Source organism: Vicia villosa, linkage group LG1, assembly GCF_029867415.1.
Source record: "Vicia villosa cultivar HV-30 ecotype Madison, WI linkage group LG1, Vvil1.0, whole genome shotgun sequence".
Lineage (NCBI taxonomy): Eukaryota > Viridiplantae > Streptophyta > Magnoliopsida > Fabales > Fabaceae > Vicia > Vicia villosa.
Window position 1 is genome coordinate 214,217,786 of NC_081180.1, and position 12,427 is coordinate 214,230,212.

At 37.4% G+C, this 12,427-nt stretch overlaps 1 protein-coding gene across 1 annotated transcript; it reads right to left on the reverse strand.

The window, feature by feature from the left end:
* Nucleotides 1–6,742: 6,742 nt before the first annotated feature.
* On the reverse strand, nt 6,743–8,131 carry LOC131594631 (uncharacterized). Its single transcript, XM_058866812.1, has 3 exons — nt 7,651–8,131; nt 7,127–7,530; nt 6,743–6,820 (listed from the first exon to the last, which is right to left on the reverse strand). Exons 1-3 carry the CDS (start codon nt 8,129–8,131, stop codon nt 6,743–6,745), a joined length of 963 nt encoding a protein of 320 aa, XP_058722795.1.
* Between the last annotated feature and the right edge of the window lie 4,296 nt (nt 8,132–12,427).

Sequence of the window (12,427 nt, forward strand, 5' to 3'; positions counted from 1 at the left end):
TTATGCAATGATGAGAATTTTGATTCCATTTGATCAATCCCCTAGCCCTCGATTTTGCTTGATCTTAGGGGACAATTCTGAGCCAGAAATGAGCTCTAATTGGTTGGTGAGAAGATTCCTTGGGTGATTCATCAATTTGCCATAAATTCACAAATGTAATCATTACATAATCACATGTTCTTGTTTTTTAGAATCTTCTTCAATCCTTATGGCATGGTGAAAATGAATGCATGGCATGGTTTCAGATGTGTTATGGGTCGTGTAGCATCCATAAGAGAGGTTATTTGCACAAAATTTGCAAAGTCCAAAAGTGTCCATGACCTATAATTTTACTTCATGAGGCCAACTTTGAACAAGCATAACTCCTAGCTCAAATTGAATTTGGAGAAGGTTGAACACAATTTGGAAAGCCCTAAACATCTACTTCAAATCATTAGTTTATGTCTTCTTCAGAATCATTTAGGAAATTTGTGAAAAATGAGCCCAAAGTTGGATGAAAACTAGGTTAAAACACTTAGAAAAATTTCTAAGTGTTTATGACCTAAACTTCAAAATTTCCAAAACTTCATAAATGGTTGATCTTTTGAAAAAAGTTCCTTTGTAAGATGTTGTTTTATTTTGCAAGATCTACAACTTTCATGTTGGAAGTTTTTTGAGTTGTGTAGGTGAAATTTTGAGATCTCACCATGCCTTCAAAAACCCTAATTCCCGACTTTTCGCTCCTTGATGAATTTCTTTGAATTTCTTTGGCCAAATGACTTTGACATCCATATATTGATGATATTGATCTTTGAAAGTCATTTTTTGACCAAAAACCTTAAAAGTCAATGATGATCCTTCACAGTTGACTTTTTCCTGACAAAGTGAATTTTTGGGCTTTTGTGTAGAAATAAGATCTTCTCCACAAATGGATGATATAAATGGATTATATGGAGGTAGTAGAGATCCTTGAATCATGTCTTGAGTTTTGGATTCATGCCCTGATCAGAAGTCAACTATCTTGGTGAATTAGGTCAAAACCCTAATTTGTCGATCATGTGAAAGCAATGACTGTAGACTTTGAATTGAAGTGTGATGTCCAGTAGACCTTGTAATATGAGTTATTTGAAGATGATTGATGTCTTTGAATGACCCTCTGAGGTTTTTTAGGGTTTCCCAAATGTGATCCCTGATTTCAGTCCTTGATAGGCTCAGAACCCTAGTCTGGCGACCTGAGTAAACCTGTACTCATATGACTGGATGTCTAATCAATCATAGGTGAGAAAAGTGAAGTCTTTGAGCCTCATGATTGTATTAGGGGCTAATCCTTGTATTGATTGATCCTTTGCCTGAGCTTTCTTGTCTTTGAGCATCCTCGATTAGGTACCAGATGGAGAAATGACTGCTCTGGGAACTTGTCTTGACCTGATGAAAAAATCCTGAAGATATGCCATCTCAGGGGGGTCAAAAATTAGGGTATGACAGTCGTCATCTTGTTTGAACTTGTTTGATTGCTTTCTATAGTTGATCAAGCCTTTATCAGAATGTTTTGCTCCATTTTTCTTTAGATATTTGTTGTATCTTCGCACAAACAGTCCCATCTCCTCATCATCGGAGTCTTCGTCATCACTTGTATCACTATCCACTAGCTCTTGTCTTGAGGTCTTGGAGCTTGAAGCTTTTAGAGCTATTGACTTCTTCTCTACCTCTTTCTCCATGTTCTTTTCTTTCTTTGCCCTTTTCTCATGCATGTCAAGGCATTTAAGGTGTTGTTCATGTTCCTCTAGTTTACCAAAGAGAGTGGTAATGTCTAAGGTATTTAGATCATTTGCTTCCTTTATTGCTGTAACCTTGGGTTGCCATTCCCTGTTCAAGCATCTTAAGATTTTGTTAGTAGCAACTGCATTGGAAAAAGGTCTATCAAGAGAATTTAACAGATTTTTTAGGTGAACGAATCTCTTCTGCATGTTTTCGATGGATTCACCATCTTCCATGTGGAAGAGTTCGAACTCTTGAGTTAACGTATTGATCCTAGCTAGTTTGATATCATCCGTTCCCTCGTGGGCAACTTGCAATGTGTCCCACATAGCTTTAGCGGATCTACAATGGGAAACGCGATAGTATTCATTAACTCCTAGAGCTGAGATTAGAATGTTTCTCGCTTTCCAATCGTATGCATATCTCTTTTCATCTTCAGCATCCCAAGTATTTTCTGGTTTTGGAACAACTGCACCAGCTGCATTTGTCATGGTGATCTGAAAGGGACCATTGACAATAGCTGTCTAGATGTTCCTATCAATTGCATTGATGTGGACACACATACAATCCTTCCAATAGCCATAGTTTTCACCGTTGAAAACTGGAGCTCTATTGTGAGCCCCTTTAGGTCCGGAAGCCATCTTTCCAATAAGTGTTTCACGTAGCACAGAATAAACCAGAGCTTTTGATGTCACTTGTTAGACGCTGGCCTTAGGATCTAGAGGGGGGGTGAATAGATCTTACACAGTTTTGCAGAATTAATTGAACTTTAAGCGGAAGTGATTCTGAATCGACTCGCGTCTATTCCGAACCACTATTGAAACGATTGTATATGTGTTAAAACCACTAACCAGCTTGAGATAAACGATAAGAGACTACACTATAGAATCAATACGTCGCTCTATTGAAAATCAATTAACTTCTTATATGATGAACGACGTTTGCAATGCAACAATAGTGAAATAAGCAAAAACACAAACACTTGGTGATAATGATCAAATTGATGGTGATTCAATGTGTGATGGATTGTGATGTTTATATGAGTTCTTAATTCACAATCTTAACACTCGAATCGTTGATCAATTTGCTATTATAACCAAATATGAACAGAACGTAAATGAAATGGTAAAAGCGACAAGAACACGATATTTGTTTAGGCAGTTCGTCGATCGTCCTCGCTAAGACTACGTCTGCCCCCAATTCCAAATTGAAATTGGGAAATCTTCCATTAATGTTGAAAGTAGTATATACAAAGAAGAAAACAAAGCGATAAACGATAAACCAATTATGTCGATCCTTTGAATCTTCTTCCCCCTTAATCTTGAGCAAGATCAAGGTGATCCAAGAGTTTCACTTTGATTCCTTTCTGCAGTGTCTTGAATTGCTTGAACCCTTGTTCCTCAATTGTCACACTCAGCCGAATCCTCGATGAAAACTCTTGATAAAAACCCCCAAGAAACACCTATCTTGGAGGACAAAACCCGCAGATTTTATTCACCAAAAACCCCACAAATCTTCACCCACTAGGAATCTTCAATTCCGTTCCATGGACGTTATCGAACTCGATCACTAACCCTCAACGCAAGAATGATTATGTGTAATTGTGTTGGAGATGACGAAGAACGAAGATGAGAAGCCTTTGTGTATCTTTCAGTCGTTGGTGTTGATTTCAATAATTGAACCTTGGACAATATATATGAGAGCTTTTCAGTTGATGCAGAGAAAACCAAAAATTCTGGCATTTTTGATCAGATAGGTCGACCTCTTGTGATGTTTAGGTCGACCTAACAGAGCTGCTTATCCTTTTTGATCAGATAGGTCGACCTCTTGTGGTGCTTAGGTCGACCTAACAGAGCTGCATATCCTTTGGATGTTATTTGTTCCCAGTTAGGTCGACCTGGTAAAGGAGTAGGTCGACCAGAATCCACTTCAGATGCGTTTTGGGGAATTTTTCTCAGATTAGGTCGACCTAGTTGATGTGTGGGTCGACCTGACAGAAGTGTATGAGATTTTCTCCATTTTAGGTCGACCTGGATTGACAGTAGGTCGACCTAGCTGCTGCTTTTCTGCATTTTTCTTGTTTTGCTTGTGTTGAGTCGACCTATATGCATAGTAGGTCGACCTGCTCTGTTATAAGTAACCAATGCTTGCTTTTCTTTTGAGTTCTTCTGCTTGTATGCTTGTTGAGTTTTCCATGAATCAAAAACATCTTTGTGAGTGTGATCTTGTATTCACACAATTCAGTCCCAAAATTGCACCATAAAACAAATCAAGATCAAGCCTTTCCTCATTAGGCTCAATCTCAAACCGACACAAAATCATTCAACTCTAAAGTAAATTATTTACAATTAAATGTCAATACCCTAAATTTTCATTATAAAAGCAGTACAGATCTATGGAGAAGAGGAGGGGGCGAAAAAATTGAAAAAACAGTGGAAAGGAACCAAAAATTCACTGAGAAAAGAAGAAGCTCCGAAAAAATAAGAACAGAGGGAACCAAAATCCAAACCACATATCATCACCAAGTTTTAAACTCTTTCAAATTATATATACAACATGAACCTTGTCTATCAAATGTTGAGTATATTTACATCACATACCAAAACACAACAATCAGCACCTCTAAAAATGTAGCACCAAGACTATGAAACCTTTCTTGTCTTGCATTATTCCAAATCTGCCACAACATAATAATACAAATTAGTAGATCCCCTTCTAATAATTATTAATTTCACTGATTATAAAAATACACATGAAAAAAATCAAATATCAAAACAAATCGATAAACTAAAAACCTAATAACATGGACATGTAGCGTATACAGAAGAAGAACGATCAAACAAACAATCAAAATTCAAAAAATCAATACAAACAGAGAGATGGAAGGAACCTGCTTTGCAGATGATGGTGGAAGAGGGAACGGAAAAATTATTTTGCAGAGGATGGTGGGAGATGCAACGAAAGGCAACCAAACAAAACCACAAATGAAATCAGCCATTTGGTTAATAAATGGTAGGATCTGGTTTGAATGAATGAATAGAAGAGAAATGACAAAGGTATGTTGTCTTTTTCCCACGCCCAATTTCCTTCAAAAGAGAAAAAATAAGTTTAATAAAAGTACAAAGAAGAGAGGGTTTTTGGTTTTAGGGTTTGGGAGTTTTTCTTTCTTTCAGTTGTCAGAGCATATAAAAGTTGTTGTTGTTGCTTATTTATTTGGAGAGGTTTGGAATACGTAAAGTTGATGTAGAATGATTACATTGAGCCCTTGGAATTGGGTTCAATAGGCAAACGAAATTGAATGAGAGGAATGGAAAAGGTATGCAAATTTGAAATTATGCAGACTTCACTTGGCTCTATGTCTGCATGACCCAATGAAAATGCACAGATACAATAAAAAAGCGTGCTCCAATAAAGAAGTTTTGCATTAAATTGGATGTTGGAATGTAATCATGATTAGAAAATTTATTTATTAATTAAAATATTAAGGGAGATGCAATTACAACTTTGTCCGCATTTATCACCCTCAAAATAGTGATTAAAGGGATAATTATAGAATTTCATATGTATTCTACTTTATTATATTAAAAGTAGACTTATGCATATACCTGAAAATCCATTTCCTCGTGCAGGTATGTTAAACCGCAAGCAGCGTCTAAGGAACAGTGTACTTGCAGCAAAGGATATCACTATCTTCTTTTAGTTAATTGAAAAATGTTACTTTTACACTCAAAATATACACTAAACCATATTTACTTATTAATGCGGTAAACAGTGTTTTTATTAAAAAATAATTATACTTTTTATATTTTTTTATTAAGGAAAACTGATATAAAAACTGTGTGATTGATCAATTTCATCACTTAATTAACAAATATTCTATATTTCATTAACCAACTTTATTTTACTATTAAAAATTATTTTTAATATTATTAACCGATTTCATTACTACATTAACTAACATTTTACAGTTTATTAACCAACTTTGTTTTACTACTAAATTATTGTTAATATCTAGACGTTTATTAACTAACTTCATCACTTTATTAAGCAACATTTTATACATTATTAATCAACTTTATTTTACTAAAAAATTATTTTTAATATTTGAGTTGTTATTAACCAAACAATAAACTATATTAACAAACTTTTTACACTATTCAATCTTCATGTCACTGTTCACGGTATTTGTGAACAGTGAATTGAGTGTAGGTGTACACAATGGTGTATGAATATCATACCTCTTAGTTTATTAAGACATTTATCTTTTTTTCAATAAGCAAATGTATTAAGAAATCGCACTAAAGGTGCAACCCTTACAACAAGACTACAAGGATTTAAAACATCCTAGCGGTAACTTGTACCAATCATAAAAGCTAGAGGAAGAAGAAAACGGTTTGTTACTAGCTAACCAACTCCAAGAAAAGAACATGACATTATAATACACGACATCAAAACTATAAGGGACTTGCTCGAAAATAATAGCATTACGCATAATCCATAAGCTCCATGTTGTTGCAGTCCAAACAGTGTTAATCTTCAACCTTTCATTAACTATCTTCACCTTCTCTTGTAAAGATCCAAAATCAATGAACTCCTCAATCGTGAAAGAAAGGTCTTCCCCCAACCACAAGAAAATTCAACCCCACACCTTCTTAGAGACATGACAACGAAAAAACAAATGAAACAAGGTCTCTGGGTGATTCCCACAAAACTTGCAAAGCGGATTAGAGGAGATGTTGGCAACTCCTCTTATTAACAACAAATCTTTGGAGGGAAGTCCAGAGGTGAACAGCCTCCAAGAGAAAATCTGAATCTTTGGTGGAATCAACATTTTCCTCATTACATTCAACATACTCACCGTTAGTGGCAGCCAAGCGCTATCCTTAAAATTGGAAACCAAAGCAGAGACGCTAGCTACGGAGAATTCGCCACTGTTGTTCGGACTCCACACAAAAGCATCAGTCGTGCCACTGTAGGGGCTGGCCACTGCCAGCAATGAACAAGGCTACTCCCATTGTGCCTTGATGACAGTACTAGAAGTGATGAAAGGAGCTGCATCGGCTGTCCTCATAAATCCATTACTCTGCCAGTAAACATCACCATTAATCCAGGAAAAAACATCATAAACAAAGCACAGTTTATTTGTTGAAACATCAAATAAATCCGGGAATCTCATACGGAAAGTTTGATCTCCACACCATAAACTCGACCAAAATAAAATGTGATTTCCTTTACTAAATTTGCAAAGAACATAAATCATGAATCCTTCTTCATCATAGTCCACTTTTACATCATTAGAGATAACGTCCCTCCACCAAATGGAATCTTTCAAGTTGAGGACTTCCCCATTAGACACTTGCACCTTGATTTTCGGATCTTTGTATCACACCTCTAAGAACCTACTCCAAATAGCCTTGTCTTCCGTAAGGATTCTCCATTTCCACTTGAGAAGAAGCGCCTTCTTTATTTCGCCCACATCTCTAATCCCCAATCCACCCATCTCTTTTGGTTTACAAACTGTATCCCAATTAAACCAATGGATACATCTCCTATTCGCGTTGCCACGCCATAAGAAACTGATAATAAGACTTCTTATTTCCTTAATGACCAATCCCGGCGCTTTGTAGAAAGAAAGCGCAAAGGAAGGAATTGCGTTTAGGACCGCGTTAATGAGCGTCACTTTACCTCCTATAGAGATATTTCTACCCTTCCACGAAGAGAGTCTACTTTTGATGTTATTGAGAACCTTCAACCACACTTTCCTCCTTATAGGATTCGCGCCCACCACAATACCTAAAAAAGAGAACAAAACTATTCCTCTTTTGCAACCAATAAAAGAGGTGTCCGAATTCAAAAACTAATCTCCCACGTTGACTCTAAAGACATTTCTTTTTGCAAAATTAGTTCTAAAACCCGAAACAGTCTCGAACCCTCTTAACAACACTTTCAAACTCCATAGATTGTCGCTTGAAGGTTCTCCAAGAATGATGGTGTCCTCCGCGAATTGTAAAATTTCCACTTTCTCCTCTTCGCCATACTTGAATGGTTTGAAGTCACCCAAAGCCACCGATTTTCTCACTAAAGCAGCTAATCCTTCCATAGCTAATACGAAAAGGAACAGAGATAAAGGGTCCCCTTGCCTCAACCCCTTATGAACCATAAAATCTTTTGTTGGGCTACCGTTCACCAAAATGGACATATGACTCTTGAAAACGCACTTTTCCAACCTTATGTTCCATTTATCCCCAAACCCCATATTATTAAAAACCAATTTAAGGTAATCCCAAGAAACAGAGTAGTATGCCTTTTCAAAGTCGACCTTAAGCAAAAAGAAACTCTTCTTATATCTTTTGGACCAATCAAGAAGTTCATTCATCAACAAAACCCCATCCATAATATTCCTTCCGAGACAAAGGCGGTTTGAATTAGAGACACCAAATTGCCAATCACCTTCTTAATTCTAGCGGCCAACACTTTTGCAATAATTTTGTAAAGGCTTCCAACCAGCAAATTGGACGGTACTCATTCAAATCTTGAGGAATTTTTGTTTAGGGATTAAAGCTATAAAGGAGAACTTGATAGACATCACTAGCTTTCCTTTGGAGTGGAAATTTGAAAACAGCCTCATAATGTCATCCTTTAGAAGACTCCAAAAAGACTTGAAAAACTCTAGCGTGTAGCCATCCGGCCCCGGGCTTTTGTTTCCATCACAAGACCAAATTTCCTCCTTTACTTCCACCTTAGAAAATGGGCAATCTAACTCCAATCTATATCCAAATTAGACAACAAAGACAATCCTAGCTTCTTAAGTTCTGGTCTACGTCTCTCCGCCTCTTTAAAGAACCTATTAAAGTGCTCAAAAATAAAATCTTTGACTTCGGCCACCTCCTCCAATCTACCCCTTTTGGACTCAAGATGACACAAAGAACTATGACCCTTCCTACTCCGTAAGGAATTGTGAAAAAAATGGGAATTGTGGTCACGTTCGGAGAGCCAAGTTTGCCTATACTTTAAGCGGAGTAAGCCTTCTTTCTTATTAAGACTTACCCAAAAGTCTTCCACCGCCTTAGCCCTATTTCTAACCACCTCCTCCGGAGCATTACCTGCAAAATGAACAAACTCGTTATCTAAAGTGTGAATCTCATTTCTATCATTGTTTATGGTGAGGTCTATCCATCTGTACACAACTTTATTCCACCAAGATAGTCTTCCTTTGAGCGCTTTCTCAAGGTGTTTTGCACGTTGGCTGCATTTTTGGTAAAACATTCCTGGTTGATTGTGTATATGCAGGTTGCATATATGTGTGGAGCTAATACAGGTTTTGTAATGAATGTCATGATCGATATCATGACATTCATGTGTGACAGCAGGAGCTGTTAGTTTTTATTATTTGTGTTTCCTGATTTATCACTTTTATCTGTTTAGGAAACTTTTTATTGAATGCTGCAAATTTCGTTCAGAAGATCCTACTGACAGCATATTGTGTAACAGACAGTTGGCGTGTGAATTAGGTTAACTTTGTTAACCCTAATGTGTTTCTAAAATAAGCCCAAGGCCCAAGACTGCATATAAAAAGAACTGCAATCCTAATTTGGAACACAGACAGAAGATTGTGTATTGTGAAGAACGGCTGTTCTGTAACTGTCTCTTGTGATCCAAACAATTATGATGTTGATAATTTTTGTGGAGTAGTTTATCCGTGACTGTGGATTGTGAAGAACTGTTGTTCTGTTTTTGTCTCTTGTGATCCACGCTATTATCTTTGATGATTGTGTTGGAATTAATTCGTGTTTTAGTTGTGTCACTCTAAGCTTTTAAGCACGAGTGTGTGTCTCTTGATTGAAGCTTTTAAGCATATCAAGGTGTGTTTTTGAAGTGTGTCTTCTATCTGTCATTGTTTATTGTGTATGTGTTATCATTGCTGTGATTGAGGGGGAGTGGAATGGAGATATTCCATATCTAGTTAGAACCTAGGTAGAAGGGTCATTGGGTAGTGATTAAGTGAGGAGTTGTAAACTGGGGGTTTAGCTCTAGATTGATACTGCTAATAGTGGACTTCATCCCTGGCTTGGTAGCCCCCAGAGTAGGTTGTTTGAACTGAACTGGGTAAACAATTTTGTGTGTTCTTTACTGTTTTATGATGTTTGTTATTATTGTCTGTGTTGTGTAATTGTGGATGTCATAACATCCAGTTTGACAGCGAGCGTGTATTACTAGAATTTTCATTTGGCATCAGAGCAGGCACCCTGCCTGTTTACATCTGGGTGAGATCTAGGGATAACAAAATTTTGGTACTATGGAGAAGGAACTGTTAGTGTTTGGAAATAGACCACCTATCCTGGATGGCTCTAACTATGACTATTGGAAACCTCGTATGGTAGCAGTCATTAAGTCAGTGGACAGCAAGGCCTGGAGAGCTGTTGAAAGTGGATGGAAACATCCTGAGAAACTTCTGGAAGATGGAACCACGGTTCTAATTCCTGAAACTCAATGGAGAAAATCTGAAGAAGAGTTAGCGTTGGGCAATTCTAAGGCCCTAAATGCAATATTCAATGGTATCGACAAGAACATCTTCAGACTTGTGCAACACTGTGAGCTGGCTAAAGAAGCTTGGGATATTCTCAAAACTGCACATGAAGGAACGTCCAAGGTAAAGATGTCGAGACTTCAAACACTTACCACTAAGTTTGAAAATCTCAAGATGAAAGAGAACCATTTATGAATTTTACATGAATATTCTTGAGATATCAAACAACTCAAGTGCCTTAGGAGAAAAAATGACTGAAGAAAAATTGGTAAGGAAGGTCCTCAGATCACTGCCCAAGCGGTTTGATATGAAGGTAACTGCCATAGAGGAAGCCCAGAACATCAGCAAAATTAAGCTGGACGAACTCATTGGGTCTCTACAAACCTTTAAGTTGAGCATTTGTAAGCCTGTTGAAGAGAAGAACAAAAGCATAGCGTTTATCACCAACACAGATGATAAGGATGGAAATAATGACGATATATCAGAAGCCATAGCCATGCTTGGAAAACAATTCAACATATTTATCAAAAGGGTTGGTCAGAAGTCCAGATTAAATGTCAAGAACACTACCAATGACAGTACCAAAACATATGCTCCCAACAGAAGAACCTCAGCTGAAGAAAAGGTAGCTCTGGAAAAAGAAATTCAATGTCACGCTTGTGAAGGATATTGACACATTCAAGCTGAATGTCCCACCTACCTCTAAGAGCAAAGAAAAGCTACGTCTGCCACTCGATCTGATGAAAACTCAGATAGTGATAGTGAAGAAGAATGTGCTGCTCTAACAAGTGTGTGTACACTTAATCTCAAAAACAACAAAAAGTTCCCTACCTTTGAAGAACTGGCCATCTTATACAATGATCTACAGATCAAGAGTGCTGAAGTATGGAGGATAAAGGAGAAACAAGAGAAAGGTATAGAAGAACTGGAAGTCGAGAAAAGAGAACTCCTAGCAACCGTAGCACATCCCAATGGTGAAATCAGCATCTTCAACTACAAACTAGATCAGATGTCATGATCAATCCGAATGTTGAACAATGGAACTGACTCCCTTGAAAAGATTCTTGAAATTGGTCAAAAAGGAGGAAATCGGTCTGGAATAGGATTTGGAAATGAATCTAATCTAGGGTCAAAAGAGTTAGAACCAGAAACACTTCCTGTTAAGCAGATGTCAGCATTGATGTCACGACATCATGAAACGAGGAATTGGAACCAAACAAAAGGGAAATTTCAGGAATGGAGATGCCACTACTGTGGGAGATTTGGCCACTTGAAATGATTTTGCTATGAACTGATTGGGTACCCGTGGAAAAAATATACAAGAAATCTCAACCAGCACAACATTATCGCGAAACAATGATGGGTTACTAAACGTTCTGCTTTAATTGCTCATACCTCCTTGAGGGTGTCAACCAAAGGAGACTGGTACTTTGACAGTGGATGTTCAAAACACATGACAGGAATGAAAAACTTGTTGAAAGAAATCAAGCCACATTCCTCCAGCTATGTAACCTTTGGTGATGGAGCTAGAAGAGAGGTTAAAGGGGTAGGAAAACTAGAGCATGCAGGAGCACCTCAACTAGACAGTATTCTACTTGCATTGTAACCTTTGGTGATGAAGCTTATCCATTAGAGAAAAATCTGAAGTATTTGATGTCTTTAAAGAGCTCTGCACCAGACTCCAAAGAGAAAAGGAAAACATTGTCATCAGAATCAGAAGCGATCATGGAAAAGAATTTGAGAATGCCAGGTTTGCTGAATCTGCTCAACTGAAAAAATTAGTCATGAGTTCTCCTCCCATATTACACCTCAACAAAACAGAGTAATAGAAAGAAAAAACAGGACTATACAATAATCAACTAGAGTAATGATTCATGCTAAGAAACTTCCCATGTATTTTTGGGCTAAGGCTATGAACACAGCCTGCTATGTCCATAACAGAGTTACGTTGAGAAAAGGAACCTCCTCAACTCTGTATGAACTCTGGAGAGGAAAGACACCAAGTGTCAAGTACTTTCATGTTTTTGGAAGCAAGTGCTATATCCTAACAAATCGAGACCAAAGAAGAAAAATGGACTCCAAAAGTGATGAAGGCATATTCTTGGGATATTCAACAAACAGCAGGGCTTATAGAGTGTTCAACATCAGAACACAAGTGATGAT

Coding starts and splice junctions, on each gene's coding strand:
- LOC131594631 (XM_058866812.1), bottom strand. CDS start 8,131: ATGGATGGGGTTTTGTTGATGAATGAACTTCTTGATTGGTCCAAAAGA. Junction 7,531..7,650: donor AGGGTTCGAGACTGTTTCGG/GTTTTAGAACTA, acceptor TCTCTTTTTTAG/GTATTGTGGTGGGCGCGAAT. Junction 6,821..7,126: donor TTTGGAGTAGGTTCTTAGAG/GTGTGATACAAA, acceptor GTTTACTGGCAG/AGTAATGGATTTATGAGGAC.